This window comes from Anopheles merus, chromosome 2L, assembly GCF_017562075.2.
Source record: "Anopheles merus strain MAF chromosome 2L, AmerM5.1, whole genome shotgun sequence".
Taxonomy (NCBI): Eukaryota; Metazoa; Arthropoda; class Insecta; order Diptera; family Culicidae; genus Anopheles; species Anopheles merus.
The window spans coordinates 48,008,967-48,026,571 of record NC_054083.1 but is presented as its reverse complement, the minus strand read 5'-3'; the positions used below and the strand labels follow the sequence as shown (position 1 = coordinate 48,026,571).

General features: G+C 44.6%; 1 protein-coding gene across 15 annotated transcripts in view; it reads right to left on the bottom strand.

Moving 5' to 3' along the window:
* The window catches only part of LOC121593846, a 169,069-nt gene that overhangs the window by 110,314 nt on the left and 41,150 nt on the right, over window positions 1–17,605 (bottom strand). For all 15 annotated transcript variants that reach the window (XM_041916568.1, XM_041916571.1, XM_041916564.1 and 12 more), the window contains exon 3: window positions 12,979–13,127. In XM_041916568.1, coding sequence (XP_041772502.1) covers window positions 12,979–13,018 — 40 coding nt within the window. In that variant the 5' untranslated portion in view covers window positions 13,019–13,127. The remainder of the gene's footprint in view (window positions 1–12,978; window positions 13,128–17,605) is intronic.

The window sequence follows — 17,605 nt, the reverse complement described above, 5'->3', positions numbered from 1 at the left end:
TCTCCTTTTGTGGCGCTATGCTCTTGCTCCATTTAACAATGATAGTGCCACACGCCATAGCAGTGTAAGTGACCGTTTAATGTATTACAGATTGCAATGCAATTTTAAAACTATGTACAATATTTCTTCCGTTTTATAGTATACTAAGAAGTTGTTTGCAAACAGCGTATAAATGTTTAAAGGTCATGTGTCACCCCTTTCTCAGCCGCTCCTGGCAAACCACGCGCTACCAATTAAATATTAACCCTCTTCACGTAATCCTTAACAAAAATATGTTCCTACGCACTAGCTGCTGGGTGCGCAAATTTATGACCAACATTTGTATTCCGTATTCGAACAGCCTAATTCTGAACATCTCTTAATCGGTACCATGGGACAACACGTAACGTAGAGTGGGACATAAACAGTCCTTGTTTACATTTTGAACATTTTTTACATTATTTTTCGATAAAAAAATGAGATAAATTGAAATATTAAAATAAAATGCATCATAAACAGATAAATTAAAACATTCAAAGTAAAATGGTAAGTGGGTATTGTGCTTTACAGGCGTTAAAGAAAGTTTAAGAATGAAATTAACAATAAAAATAATAAATGCTTTGAAAACAAGTAATAGAAATCAGTAAAAATAGAATCATGAAGACGAAAACACAGCAGCAAAAGACAATAACTCAATGAATATATGAATATATGAATCAAGTATTCTACATCAGACAAATGACCCTGGACTTTTCCTTTAATTCTTTCAAGTTCTACTATTACTAAGAATTTATAAATAAAAACTGTTCATCCTTGAACTCCGTTTTTATCCCATAGTTACCCGACCCATTACAAACAAAGAACAAAGATATCATTACACACATACCATTGTTTCCTTGACAAGAATCAAGAACGTTTGCTATCCACAGCGCGAAGCTTAGATAAATCTCGGTACTATCATACATTGCTCGATACCCCATTTCCCAATTCCCTCCCATCCACCCACAATCGCTTTGTTTATGAGCAGCTTCCGCAAAAACCAGCTAAACCTAGCATTACATATCTCACACAGCCCAATTCCCCGTCCCTTGAAGGCCTCTGGGGGCGACACAGCGTTGTAGATTTGAAATTATGAGCTGCCGTATTTCTTACTTACACGCTCACGCATTTAATCGCACAAATCCTGTGCCGCTGCGCCCACCCCTTTGCCCGTGGAAAGCGACCAAATGCTGGTGCAAAACCAAAACCACCCCCCCACGGATGGATGGCGTTTCCCGCACGGGCGATCTGACGATCCGCACATTCGGTCGGTGACAACTAGTGAGCGAGCGAAGAAAATCCATCTCAAATTTCACACCACACCAAAACGCCGCAGGAACGTTTTTCGGTTTCGGAAGTTGTCTTTGCGTTCCCTCGGGGCGGGAGTGCAGAAACCACCATCGCCATGGTTGATCCTGACACTTGAGCACACACACACACACACGCACACACAAATTCCCCCATACATGCATGTGTACATCATCATGGTTCACAGCAGCGACACGACAACGAAAGACAACATTCGCTCGGATTCACTTGTCACCAGGCTTGCCCTCGTCTCTCGGGGCCACCGATTCCTCTCCAACTCCTTGCGGGGCGCGCGCGCGCCCTGGCACTGATTCAGTAACTTTGTGGAAAAGTTAATAAAAAATTAACAACTACTCCCGGAGAGCGAGCGAGCGAGATGCCGGTCCAAAAACCACCCATGGCCCTCCAAGCTCGTTCCGCTTGTTCGTTCCTCTCGTTCAACATCATCACGCGCCCGGTGGCTGCTCGCGAGCGGCATACATTAGGGTACAAGTATCGCTGGCGCTGACAAAATTATCTACTTTCCGTGCAAAACTTTCCTCAACAGTTTTCCGTCCACCAGAACCGGGCGGCTGCCCGGGCTGGAAAGCCACGTGACGTGCAGGAGATTCCACCACGGTGAAACCGCCGCAGCCACGAATAATAAGTTGACACGTTCCATCGCCGGCATCGCCCTGGTTACTGCTGCCCGCCCCGCGGTTTGGAAGGTGTACGGCGTACGGCTCGGCGCAGTGGTGTTCGCTCTTTTATGGGTTTTGTTTTTAAAACCGTGTGCGGTGCTGTGGGCGAGTGTGGGCGAACAGCAAAAAAAAAAGGAAAGGGGATTTATTTCGTACCAGCAGAGCGGAACGGCAATTTTTGCTAATGATAGCCGCGAAACATGATGAAAGATTCCGATACTACTTATCGTGTTGTTGTTTTACTGGTTTTTCTCCGCTCGGATCAGCTTCTTTGTGCGTGGGGTGTTAATTTTAACTTGAGGGAAAGTCTTCCATTAATTTTGTGCTAGCTGATTGACGCTGGAAGCTTTTATTTTGTTCCCTGTCTTCGTCATACTAAATATGTTATTTTTAAAATGATTCTCTTGTCTTATTACATCTTTGTAATCCATTTGTTAAGTCAATGTGATTAAGTTTGATTTACTGCTTCTTTCTGGTCTTTATATAAGTTTTATTGTATTTTATGATTTAATTTTGATTTAAATAGCTCTACAGTTAGTTCTTGTTCTACGATGGTGTAGATTGTTTCTTCAGTTGTTCTTCGTTTAATTGTTGTATCATATCACAGCTATCGATTTCTTCTATTTTTCCATCGCTTTTTACTATCTTTCATGTTTATTTTTTCAACTGTGGACTTACAGCGCTTAACTACTACGTCTACTTAACCTTGTCGTTATAAACAAATTAATTCAATTATAGACTAATTGAATCCTATACGGTAACCTATTCTCATGCCAAAGTTTCCACCCATTCTATATAGACACATAAACCCTAAAATATTGCTAATGCCACTATCCTTTCCTCAAGTGCTCTCTGACTCTATCCCCCCGCTCTCTCTCTCTCTCTAGAGCCGCATAAACACGTCCACCAATTTGTTACCGCCGTTACCGTCCACAAGCGACAAGTACTTAAAAAGTAACAAATGTTCAACTCATCAAGATAATCTCCCCGATCGCAACCAACAGGCGCACAACACTTTGCCTCACGCTTTCATGAAACATGCAACGGGGAGGGCAGGGAATTGAAATCGCATACCCAAAATATATGCAATCCTGGCACCACGCTCCAAACAGGACGGTCCGACAAACCGGTACTCGCTCGCTGGCTCCCAACCCTCAAAGAGCGCTTTTGGGTGGCGGGTACGGGTCAGCAAAAAGCGGAGCAATAAAATGTTAAACATACTCGCGTATTATGCACGCTCCTTTACCAGGGCAAAATGGCACCATTCGCATACCGAAACAGAAACACCACCATCGCAACCACTGACCCGCACGCCCGACCATGCCCGGCATCCGGCACCAATTGGCACCCGCAGAGCTCCGGCCAACCGCTTTACAGCGGTTGGACTATTTCAATAAAATACAAATATTTACTACCCACCACACTCGCCCACGACGCGGGCACCACGCCAACTGCCGATTACTATCGCTTCACAGCGCGCGCACACACACACACACTGAAAGGAACACTACTTTTTTCCCATCATCTTCCATCGCTGACGATCCGGCACAGCGAGCGCATTTGGCATGCCCGGGACAGATTAATCTTGTTCAGAAACAGATTTTCCTTTTCAGGTAAATTGAAAATTTGCGGTGCAATAAAGTCGACAAGTAATGGGTTGCTTTCACGCGGCATTTTCGCCGAAAAGCTCGCTGAAACTGTCGTGTCTCGTGTCTTGCGCGTGGACCGCATTGATGTGTGTGTGTGTGTGTTTTGTGTTATTTGCTTGTGAAATAGTTTATTTCACTTTGCACCTCTCCCCTCGGCAAGCTTAGCACATTTTTTGAATGAAAAGAGGGTTTAAAATTATTTAAAATTGAAGAACAAAATATTACTTTTATTATGACTTTTAAATTCTCATCTTTAATGCTTTAGGTACCAGAAAATAAAAAAAAACTGGTGTAATTTTAAATCACATCAATCAGAAACATTCGAGGCAATTTATTCGATGCGTAAATGAGCAACAATTCAGGTTCCGGAAAGGGCCTGCTTCCCTTATTCCGATCAATATCATTCATAGCCTAACATCCCGACACAATGCACCTGCTTATCAAACCTATTTTAAAGCTATTTCAGGCCAATTCACTGCCCACACCCACCGGTCATCTATTCTCATTACGCGGCCATTGATTCAACCCTTCCTTCAAACCTTCGAATCTGATATCTGCTCGCTCGCGCACCATTGCAAGATTAGCTACTCCAAATGAAACTCTAATCAATCGGTGCTAATTCTCGGAAACCGATTCACCTGCCACGAGACTGCTGTACAATAACTTCCCCTCCCCCATCCCGTCCTACACGTTTCGATTGCAATCCGCGAGCTGGAGCAGGCAGGGTGAAACGGAAGTCCCGCACCTGGCGCGTAAGTGTCAAGCGTGCCAAATGGCGTATTATGTTCCAATAATTATTCATCATCATTAGTGCATTAATTGATTGATGTTGCGAGAGCCACTCCTCCCTTGAGTGCCGTGTGCGATGCAATGGGAAATTCCAGCAAAATTGCACTTGCACAAGAACACACACATACACACACTCGTGAACAGTATCTACAATCCAGTAGGCATGGCGTTCCTCGCGTTCCTTGGCGCGATCCTTGCGCGACCTGAACTGTGTCTTGTGTGCGAGTTTGACCGACCGAGAGGCACGGATGTTTGCAGTAATTGTGCCAATTGGAGCCAATACGCGCCCGGGAACGTCTTCGCGGGCTTGCTCCAAGCGTCTAGCGCCAGCACCAACCAAGAGCACCAAACCAGAAAACCGCAAACCTGTCGTGAGTGAAACCGATTCCGTGCAATTACCTTGCGATGATTTATGTGCAGCTAACCTAACCGGGCCGAAACGGGCCCATAGGCAAAGGCGCACCCCAAAGAAGTTGGCCAAACGAAGTCATCACCCGGAACACATCTTCCTGCCACCGTCCGCGTCTTCATCAAACCTTCACCCGGGCCCAGAAGACCGTGGGAGAAAATCGAACGCTTGCAAACGCTTCGCGGCGCCCAACCAGCTCGCTCACAGCCCGATAACCCGAGAGGCGCAAATATGCCAATTGGAAAATGGAACGATAAATAATACAGCCATAAGTACCTGTTGTTGTTTATGTGCTTCGACGTTATTTGTCTTCGGGCTCACTCGGGGTTCGGGCACCTCCCGCCAGCGGACCGTAAACCGGTCGCTTCCGCTTCCGGTACAGCGATCCGAAAGTTGCTCACATTTCCGGCACCTTTCATCCCCACCCGACACAAGGTTGTGGGGGAAGGAAGGGCGATTGTTTCCTTTCGGTCGCTTCTTACGATTCCATGATTCCTTTTGCCGAAAGGGATGGGGCGACCGGCTAGACAGGCTTTTGAAGAAGATTTAGCCGCTTAGCACACGGTAACCGAGAAGCATACGGTAGGCACGGGCCTGCTTGCCATTATTGGCAAAACCGGTAATCGCAACTGGAGCCCGTCCGATCCCTCCCTCTCTCTCTCTCTCTCTCTCACCCGCCTAACCGAAAGGAGATTGGGTTCGCATTACAAGCGGCACGGCACGGCTTGCGAACGAAATGGGGAAGTGAGTTTCGGAATGATTGCGATCTATTTCTTCCGTACACTCCCTTTTACCATGCTTACCGACCTTTGCCGTGGAAAATTGCGTGTCCTCAGTCCCGGGGACTACGTGGGGATACAATTTACGCGTGCAGGCATGCGCTCCGAATACCGGGCCCGGGATGGAATTGAGCCGCCACTGTCGAACTGAGCCGTATGCATAAATAAATTAAATCAAACTCAGGCGTTCCGGGTGAACATCCCGGATAAGGCTGGGAAGATAGATGTCGAGCTGCTAATAAATCAATACCAGCTACCAGGAACGGGAAAGGATGGAGGAAGCTTTGTGAGGAGGAGATGAAAGGATGGTTGGTGTGTCATCGGTGTGGTTAAGTGATTTATCATTTGTTGAATCGGTTCAATTTATGTACATATTTCACCATTGCTCAGCAAGCCAGTTAGCATACTAAGTGGGCGACTGGGCTGGGGGAGGAGAAGGCTTTTTTAACGCTTTCTTTACGAGCTTCCGAAGGTTAACGGGGAACGACCTTCGTTCAAGGTTGTTCGTTTTGGGGTTTATAGCTGGTATACGGGTACTTTCAATCGATAACGATAACGAGAAGGTAAATCTGGAGAGTTAGGATAACAGACGGAACTGTCACAATATTTTTGACCAATCTACTGGGTTTGTTCACTTAGGGTTAGTCTATCAATGTTAGTTCAGTAAAGAAATATTGATTTTAATTTCCTTATTCTGAGAACATGTCAATTTTGTCCAGATTTGTAATCCATTGACCATTTTACACCTCGAAGAGAAGGTTCTTAGTTCCTAGAATTGAGCACAATCAAAACTGTCGTTACATAGCGAATATTTAACTTCCTAGAATCGGATTATAGAGCATTGAAAGGATAATCTAGGATAGCTTCAATACGCAGACAATCCATAAAAAATATCATTTTATTATGAATGATAAAATATGAGACCGTATTGTTCAACGTAATGATGTAACAACCTGGAACTGTATCGGATTATTGGGTAGCACAATTCCAAATACTGATTTTTGAATAAACGGAATAAATATTTCTATTTAAACCGATGTAAAATACACCGTTGTGCATGTTATTCAACATGTTGTTAAAGTATTTCCTACAAAGTTTGTTCAACTCTGATTGTTTGACTAACAGTGTCGACTCCCCAAATGATGCATGTGACCTTCTAGCACCCTTTCCAAAGTAAGACTAATCTGATCCAGTGCTTTTTAAGATGATTATGATACCGTCAGTCAATAAATCGTTAGCAATCCTCACTGCCAATCATCGACACCATCAAGCCCACCGACGAATGCTCATTACACATCGTCCTCAATTTGACTGCCACAATTCCTCATGACTGCCTGCCTTTCGTAGTGAAGGACCGCTCCAAACACCGTACCAAAACCACCACACAACCGATCAAAGCCGTCCCTGTTGCATTACAGCAGCACGGAGCAAGACCAGCACAGCATACCACAGCGTACTTTCCAGCGTGGAGCCTACCCACCCAAAACCAATCTCCCATCGCAAGGCACCCGTGGAGTGAGTGTCCGTGGGGAAACGCCAAAAAGCCTTCACTTCCAACGCACACTCAGTGGTGATGGTGGTGGTGGTGGTGTGGCCGGAAGCAAACACACCATCAAAGTGCATAATAAATCATGCTCAAGCTCAGTCCCCGTTTTCACTGGCTCTTTCTCTTTCACACACTCTCCCCGTGAAAGTATGCCACTGGGGGAGAGGGGGGGGGGGGAGCAAGGATGGTTCTGACAACGAACCAGCTCGTACCGGTCGACTATTTGCTTTACAGCACCGTACCCGTTGGCCACCTTCCAATTGGAATCAATACCGAGGTGTTCGAAAAATCCATTCACTGCGAGTGCGATTCGTTGGAATCCAGTTGGGGACAGGAAAACGGTTCCCGGTGAACAGTGGAAAAGAGGAAACGGTACCAGAAATCAAGTGTTACAACATTTACAACATCCTGCCCATCATTTCCGTGTCATCCTCGCGCTTCCCACGGTTGGGAAGCAGTAACGACCCAGCTAAACAAGCTGACACCGAGGCCGAGGTGGTATAAGGGTGGGTGTTAGATATCGGCATGCCAGACAGCTGGTTTTCGGTGCTTTCACCGGGTGGGTTACCGTGACACCAAGCTGGAACTCCCTCGACGCTGGAATCGGAAATTCCAATTCCAATTGAACTTTGGCAGCAGCGGGAATGCAGTGTGCAGACGAAGAATCCGATCCTGCTCTAACGACGATTGGAGTTGGTTCACTATTCTTTTTTTTATTTTTTGTTGCAGACTTTCCCAGAACCTGGAAATGGTGCCTTTTCCCATTGGGATCCAGCGAAGTCCTTCGTGGAAGTGTGTTTGTGAATGGGAAAAGTTGGAAGGAAAATGATTTTGTGCAGCAAGTGGACGGCGAATTGCTGCAGGATCAAAATTCCTCGCTAGTTTGAGGTAAATGTCGTTTGAATCTAAACTGTCTGCTACCAAAGGTAGACGAGAAGGTTGCATTTAAGAACAATCTATATTTAACGAGTATCACAATGCATAAATTACAAAAGGAGGAATGAAAATGTTTGTATTTTCTTTACTAAACAAGGCAAACAGTATCAAACATGGTACATTCAGTCGAGTTGTCTTGGTTATTTTCCTTTTGCATACATTCAGGCGCTTCAAAACAGCCGGGAAGGGATGCTTTAGAAAAAAAACACTAATATTTCAGCTTTAATAAACAACTTAAAGCTTATAACTTTACATTCTCACCCCTTTATCCCATAATTCATTTCGATACATTTTGACCGCATCGACTGCGAAGAGCAAATGGCAATTTAGTAAAACTCCAATACCAACACACCAACACATCCTTTCTTCATCCTTGCTACATGTTTATCGTGCAGTTTTATTCGGTTCCCAATCTAGAAAAGTCAACAAAATCCCTTCCCTTTACGACTTACAGCGTTTGAGTTTATTTTAAGTAAAATTAGTAACACAACAAAAAAAACTAAACCTAACCCTTCCAATTCCAATTCTAACCACGCAAACGGCGAGGTCGCTCAGCGTTACCTTAGAAAGGATTTGCCGAGTGTTCATTACGATGATATACGGTGCATGACAGGGAGTAATTTATAAAAAGGCAGGAGCATAACATAACAAAACCCCGTAATAGGTATGATACTTCCTGGAAGAAAGGGAACGCCGTGCCGGAGTTAGTTTTTCTCACCTAGACTCCCATCTCGACCATGATGGATAGCGCTGTAACACGACTGAACGTGAAACCCTCGGGGCTATGGGGACGTGCAAAATGAAAGTGGAAGGACACATGTAATGTGGTTGAAAATTAGCTTTATGGAGAAATGGAGAAACAAACTGCGGAAAGAAGTAACGTCCACAGTTCGTTTAAAACAATAATACAGCACTACGATGCAATAATTTAGCGTTTTAGCAGGAAATATGTTTCATTGCCGGACATTTCTTACAACAGAAGCAATCAAATATGACCTCAAACTATTCACACTATCTAACGCAGTTTCAAAAATGTGTATTGCCTATCCATAAAGTTCCACGCCAACCAGTTCCACACCACAGTCGAAACAAAAACGCTCATAACCTATCAGATGCTTTGATCTTGTACGTCCAACTATTTCACACCCCATTACAGCGCACATAAATGTTCGTTGTGACGCTGTGTGTATGTGTGTGCCAGAGAGTAATTTGAGCGCGTTTGGGTTCGTTTTTGTCCTACAAAAGCGAACAGCTTTCCGGATGACTTTCAGCGATTTGCCGTATCGCGTTTCCACCTTCATCCCTCTTCTCGACGCTCTTTTCTACGCTTTTCAAAGGCAAACCCCGGGACGGAAGAAACCCCGGGCGAGATTTACGGATATTTTTATCATCCGAATTCCACTTCAGAAAATTAACTTCTTTTATGAGGCTCTTAAAAAAAAGTAACGTTACATTGGCCCGGGCGCCCGCTTCCGGGAAAGGACAACGGGCACAAGGGTGCGCAACCGCCGCGGCTATCTGTGCAGCAACGAGGCGGATATGAAGCAGGAAATGAGCATTTTGGGAGGACGAAGCAAAAAAGATGGTAAACTTTACTAATCCAACCGGCGGCCCCGGGAGTGTGGTTCATCTTGCTCCCGAAAACGAACTAATGCCCGGAAAGATGGTCGACGGGCGATTGTTTTGCAAATGCTTGAGGAAGTGAAATGGGAAGTCGTTCCTTTTTTGTTGGTTAGTTTGTCTCTTGCTTCATCTTTAAGCTACTCCAGACGCGTCCAGAAATATTTCTTTCGTTTGCGTTTCCTTTTGGTGGCTCGGAATGAAGAATAGGAAGACAAAACGAGCAGTGGAAAGTTCCACTTGAGAAAGCGACTTTTTCTTCCATGCTATTTGAGGTGCCTATTTGTTTGTGCATTTGCAATTGACTGTCTGAAATCTTTTCTTTCGATCGTTTTTCTGTCCCACATTCAAGGCAAACGTGCGCTACGAAAGCATAGAACAGTAGAAACATATGATTGTCGTGCGTTACTCTTGAAGCCATCAATGCAAGCATAAAACAAGTCGTCTTTCGCTCCCGTCAAGTACACGGCCACCGTTACGGTGCCACTGGTGCCATCGGAAAAGTCATCATTTCACTCGCAGTGCCTGGCCGGGAAATATATAGAGTCTAGACTCGAAGAACATCTCTGGAAGTCGTGCTTGCCGTACACGGTTGCCCTTTTTCTTTGCCCCTTCTCTGATTGAGTACGGCACTGAGCACTGAACGAGGGTTTCCTTTCAAACAATAGAGCTTCCTTCAAACACACACACACACACACACACACACACACACATCCATTCAGACAAAAACACGTACCCAGGATTCCACCCTCACAATTGATACACACACCCCCGTAGAGCAGGACGAGCCAAACGATTGTCGTCGTCGTTATCGTCGACTGGTGTCTTCGGCATCAAGACATTTAGCTACCATTGCCGAGAATGCACACAAATCGTGAAGCTATTTTCCTATGCACACACACACACACACCCAGAGAAAACTAAGAGAGTAATGATGCGTGGAGTGAGGTGAGATTAAACGGCCAATATGCCATCCGGATCTTGAACGTTTCATCCTCGGGATGCTCGTCGTTTAACGGACTAATCACAAACGTCAAACAAGCGAAGCAGGGGGGGGACATCGTCGTCGGTCGTCCTTTTTCCTTACCTCGTTGGCAATAAATTGAGCGTAAGTAATGGAATCAATCATCCTCCATGGGCCCGAGCGCAGCCGGGAAAACAAATGGAGTACAATTACGATTGGGGTGTTGTTGTGCGATAATGGCAAGGATGAGTAAACGTAAACGGATGCCAGTGCAAGTAACGAGAATGACTCAAAATCAAATAAATGAACATTTTGTTATATTTTAACTATATGAAACCGAAACGGGCAATCGATAACACAAATAATCCAATAAGCATATTGATTACTGAAACAGATCTAAACAAGAAGTTAAGTGGATTTTTACAAAAACCACTTACACCACACTAAAGGTGTTCTATTTTGACATTCATTACATTTATTTAACACACAAATGAAACAATTTGCTTGCAGCCAAACAAACATTAATATTTCAATTAATCCAGCGAAAAATAGATTCACGACGCCGAGGCCTCTACACCGAGCAGCACAACGGTCTCGGGCGAAAAAGTCTGCAAACAAATGCAATTGCGTTTGCCTTTCCTCACCCGCAAAAAAAAACACATGCTGCAACTTTTTAGCCCAAAAATTAGATTGCTTTTCTCAACGTTCACAAACACAAACGGTTTGCGGGGCATAATGAGCAACTTTAAACGAGTTCTTCTGCCCGTTATTGTTTACAAGTGCAAGCGGGGAGGGAGGCGGAACAAAACCTTACGCCCTCCTCGCGCAAGTTTCCTCGCGAGCGCTAACTACAACTAATGACAATTGTTTTGCATTTTCCGTCATTTTGCATTTCTCGTGTTTTTTGTTTTATTTTAATTTTTGTTCCTCTTTCCTTTGCGCCACCCATTTCAATGGGCTTTTCTTCTTGTGTTTTGTTTGCCCGACCGGCCCGGGTCCGGGTCCGGCTTGCCGAGTTTTATTGTTCTATTTTAGCACTTTTGCGTGCTGTTCTGCCCAGCACACTGGGTGCACTCCGGGTTTTCTCGGGTTGGCGTTTAATATTTTTAAGCAGTTCGTGCCTTTCGTGGGAAAGATTGCACGGGCCGCGACGGGAAAGAAAGCAGAGTTAACGAAACGCGGCATCGTGCCGAACGAGCGCACCGCGCGGTGCATCCACCCACCTACTTTCGTAAGTAATTTACGATGCATTTACCACACACACACACAGCGGTGCATGGTGCGACTTGGGCGTACTGGGGTGAGCGAGAGTAAAGTGGCATTTGTGCGGGTATTACATGCACAGGGCCGTACGTGCAAATGTATAGCACACGTATGGTGGTTCTGAAAACAACAACATCAGCACCGGCACGGTAAATTCCGTTTACATCCAACTCCACACAAGATGCTACGCGGAGTGTACGTGCGCAAACAGGGTTAGTGGAAAAGTTTCACAAAGGTGGTGAAACTTTTGAAGGATTTTGGGTTGTTTAGTTTTTAAATGTGATGCAAGCAAATGTAGAACCACCTAAACTGTACTTTTTTACTGATGAAAAAGGGCCCTTGCAAGAAGCAACATACTACAGAGTTCTATTTTACAGTCAGCAGAGTCGTTCTAGGTAATAACTAAAGGGGATGAATTATGCAATAGATTGTCTTCTTTTAAAAACTATTTGGTAAAAATTAAAAACCGGGTACTACATATTCTCTCACCAATCAATAAGATTGTGGACTTTAACAAGTGTTCATTGATGAAACTGTTTCTTTCACCATATTCGATATCTAATTATAAACATCGCCTCATGCCTGGATGGATGGAGCACTCTCCTCGCCTCTCACAAGTCTTCCACCAGCAACCACAGTGTGCCGATTGATGGTGGCGAGTTTAAACGAACACAAATCAAACACCCACCCATAATACGAAACAAACACAAACACCACGTTACCCCCCAACTGTCCGCAAGGTGGACAGGCCGGGAATAAAATTCTGTCCACCAGAAATTCGTAAACCATTTAGCGCCTTTGCGTAAACCCAGCTTAGGGAAATGGATACGCCACCGCTTGGGGTAAACTTTGTGTAACCGGGTAACTAGGTGGTTTGTTTTTGGTGTCATATTCTAGAAGATTAATTGTGAACCATGTAGTCAGGGCATTTTTCAAATTGAATTCTCGTTAAGAACCTGTATCTTTCTACCATTTTTATCAGAATGCAGTTCAGAAAGAGCAAAATATTTCACTTACGTATCTGAAGACTAAGACAGTACACAGCTTGTGACGTCATCGCTGGACGCCAGACGTTCTTCTACTTGATTGACGGATGTTGCAGCAAATTGACATTCATCTTCCCGCACTTGATTAGGTGTAGCGTTGCATGTGGCTTGTTGGGTACGCTGGAAGTAGCAAAGCAAAGAAACAAACGTTGTAGAGAATTCAATAAATTTCAATAAATGCAGAAACAAAAAAACACGACACAAAGGTACATATGGTATGGACATGAAAGTAAAACATAAATGCACCCCCTGCTCTACACTCCCGGCGTAAAGCTCGAACCACGAACAAAGGCGAATTACATGAGCGAAATTTCATTTTCTAAATGGCATACAACATAATTCCGCCCATTTCCTAGGAGGCATTACCCTCATAATAATTTAGATTATTTTACCTTTCACCTCACTTTATCTTTACTCTACGGCGAAGGGAGTGCGTTTGCCGAGGCTAAACGAAAAAGGGTTTTTAAAATTACACTCCCGCTGCCCCAGGAACCGAAATACCAGCACCCGCACGCGGTACCGGGTTCCGAATCGTTTTTTATTAGTTTAACCTTCATTTTTCTTCCAACCAGCTAAGATGACTTTGGGCCATCGCAGCGAAGACTTCATTGTCTTGCGAACGTTCTGTGGGCCGAGGGAATTGCCGGAGAATAAACCCTCGCTTTTGATAAAACGATAAACCCCGAGAAAAGGTAACATCGCCCTTTGCGTATTCATTGCTCTATTGAATCGCTCTCGCTCGCTGTGAGCGACCGAAGACAAAATACAGGTGTGTCGGGTAGATGGTGTAAGTCAAAAGGAAGCGGTATCTTTTATGATAGACCTTTTAAAATAACATTGCACAGTGGAAAAGAAAACAATACAGCAAAGGGAAACATTTTTATCGAAAAACTTTAACAGATGGTAGATGCATATGCTCAAGGTTAAACGTACATTGACAAATGTTTCCCTACACCCTTTACCCATTCTGTATCACTCTGGTTCCACACGGCCTTTAAAGATGTTTTATTCCTTCTTAAAAATGTACTTTAAAAACTCACACGACATCCTTTCCTTATTCCCTCCTCTCACAAATCATTTTTCTTTCCACAACCGGGTTGTAACGATTGTTGTAACTTCTTCGACGTAGACGAGCGGGCGCTCAACAAATGCATGAATAATAAATAACTTAAAAGATCATCATTATAACTGTCGGGAAAACGAGGAAAAGGGCGTTAGCCGAAGCCGCAGATCCTGGGGACAGATCGGTTCGATAGAGTAAAGCGATAAGAAAAGTTACCCCACCGGGTAATGTTAAAGCAAAGGAAAGGGGACCCACCTCTCTGCCCCTGTTGCCGGCCGTCTTTTATAACACAGTGGACCAACTTTTGGAACACGCGTTTTGTGCATAAATTTGCTTTTCCTTTTTTGCTCGTACGCTTTTTCATCTTCGGTCGACTTCACAGATAGAACTGGGAAGCGGGAACTGGGCGGTGACGAATGGAAACTGTTTTGATGACAAACCACAAAGACGAGGGGGACGTGCCGGATCAGATCGGAGCAAAAGGTGTAAACGTGATCACAATTCTTTCCCGGTGGAAAGGTGAATCCGAAATGATCGATCAGGAGGAACAAAAGACAAATGGAAAAGTTTTTTGGTGTATAGAAAGTTTTTTAATAGAATTGGCAACAGATTGTCGTTGTTGTTGTATTTAGCAGAAATACTAAATTAGATAGGTTTAGTAACATTATTCTTCAAAGTAACTGGAATTTTGATTTTGTATTAATTTACGTATTAATCATTACACGTTTTATTTTTGGTGAAGCGACCTCATTACCTTTGTATCGAATCTTCAATCTTCTTCTTTGGCTCAACAACCGATGACGGTCAAGGCCTGCCAACCCACTTGTGGGGTTGGCTTTCAGTGACTTATTGATTTCCCCCCATAGCAGGATAGTCAGTCCTACGTATGGCGGCACGGTCTATTAGGGGCTTGAACCCATGACGGGCATGTTGTTAAGTCGTACGAGTTGACGGCTGTACCATGAGACCGGCTCGAATCTTCAATCACTGTTCGAAAACAATTGAAAGCCTCAATCACGGTGGCAAAAACACATCACATCTGGCAGGCCTGGTATTGATTTGCCTTTACCCAAATAAGCCACCCAGTAGCAAACGTTAAATCCAAGCTGGAGGTCTATAAAAAAATGATCAATAAAATGTAAAACCTCACACGCATAAGCTGTGCCAAGGATGAGAATATATGTATAGTTTCCCTCTTGATGAAGCGATCCTCGCATATCAGCGACAAACAATAAAAAGAATCCATACTTTCCCTCCGCGACGGTACGATGATATCTCCAATCAGCGGGAAACCGAAATCGCTCATCGCTTGACAACCCAACCCACCGTCTTCACCGGCCGGACGAGGTATGTGACTGTGTGTCTGTAAGGCTGTCTGTAAATACTAAACGAACAACAACAAAAGGCAACAACTTCCACTGCACCCGCTTACACCATTAAGTAACCATCCCAAGCTCTCCATTTGCTAGATGCTCCAAGATTTCCATTCCGGTTCCAGTCCCTCGCGAAGGAGCAGCAGCAGTAGCAGAAGAACTTTGTCGAATAACTTTTCAACTTTGTCATAAATTTGGAGCCAAACGAGCGTTTCCTTTTGCTGCCGCAATCTCCTCCCCACCCCCTCCCATTTCTACCCCTTGAACGCTCTTTTGTTCCCAAAGGCTCGTAAGAATGATTAACGGCCCCTTGCAAACCGTGTCCCGTGCATGGGGGTTTGTGGGTTTTGTTTCTCAAAGTGTACGGCCAAAAAGCGACAGAAGCAGACAGTCGTTGCCGGTGAAGACGGTGATGGTCGAAATGTGGGATACGGACTTACTAAGTAAGTAGCGGAAACCATTCCGGTGGCAAAGCCTACATGCCTATGCCATGCCGTGTAAGCTGAGGGGCAGCTTGGTAGAAGTGGAAATTGGGATCATGCGTGCAATTACCTGCTGTGTTAAACTTGTTTTTAGTTTACCCGAGTTTCGCTGTGGATGAGTAGAGCTTAAGGAATGAAAACGATTTATTTTGAGTACAATTGAAGCTTAATACTATTTCACATTTTAACAGCATTCAATCTAGAAATGCTTGTGATTGTATTGTGTGATAGCAAGGTATTTTTCTTTATATCATCCAATCTCACACAAACCACAATACTATAACATTTGAATAAGAATTCTAAAGTTGACGAAATGATGTTAAGACAACGAGATTTTTCTACATTTATCTACTCCAGAATAGTTTCCATACTATAAATTATTCAAATATTTATGTTAATAAAACAATACAGCAATATGGATAAAAGCCTTCGCCGCTATGCACACATTTCTCTGCACTTCAAAACATTCTCTTTCATTCATGATGCCTCAGGTTCCTTTGCACTTTAAACAACCCCAACCCATTCACATGCTACATCCATCCTCCATCCATTCTTCCACTTATTATCTTTGTTTTACCGAACGTACAAAATTTTGGATAAAGCAACGAGGAATGTAGGTTAAACATACTCATCCAACATCACGGCGAGATACACACACAAAAAATCCCCCACACCCACGAACCGGAGCATCAGCGCAACAGCGAAGCTCATCAAACCATCCAGCCCCGTTCCCCGATCCAAACCGGGCCGTATTAGCTGTGGCTAACCGTTAATTCATGAGCTATTTGCCGCGAGTTTCGCTGTAACTCGATTCCTTCAGATGCCGGCTCAAGGATCGAGCTCATTCGCCGGGCCCGCTCGAAAGCCGCCTGCCGGTATTAGCACGATGTGGTTGGCCTTTAGCACATTAGACAGACCGACCGAAAGCTCCGCTCGGTTGGACGGGTGTGGGCGAAAACGGGGTCTGGTTGCAGATGATGATGGAAGGGTCGGCTGTCGGCGGTGCCGGAATTCACTCTGACGGTAAGAAGATTTATGAGCTCGTGCAACAGGATATCTTCATAAGTGTGCTTCCAGGCATACTCCGAACCACCCCTCATTCGCCCCTCATTTGCGGGAGAGGGAGGAATACCCGAGCACTTCCCGGTTCCGGGGTTGAAGACGGTTGCGCTGGTGCAAAATGGTGCCGTTTACGTCAGCGCATAATCGTTGCAACCGTCAAAGACGTTCAAGTGCGACCTTCTTCACAGCGAGCGAACTGTGTGTGTGTGTGCATGGTACAACCAGCTTTCATATGCAAATCCGTCTCACTGCCTTCACTTGATGCATGAAAAAAGGCTAACGCTGCTCCGCCTTGTGTATACATGCACCCGTGGTGCACCATCCGCAGTCCTGGAGGGTGCGGGGTGGTAATAATAACAACAGTAATGGAACACAGCAAAAGCAAAAAAGAAGCAAGCCAGCCAAAAAAGCCACCGGGACAAGGTGTCGAAAGTTTTTCATCAATCTTCGACTGAGAAGAGTCGCTGTACGCGGTGTGAACAGGGTCGCCCGTGCCCGTTGAGGCAGAGATTTATGAGATTTGTGAACAAACTTTCAAATCCAACGTCATCATGCAGCCGCGGGAATCGCATCATGAAGGAGGGTGTGCAACGAAGACTGATGGAAACTAAACGGTGC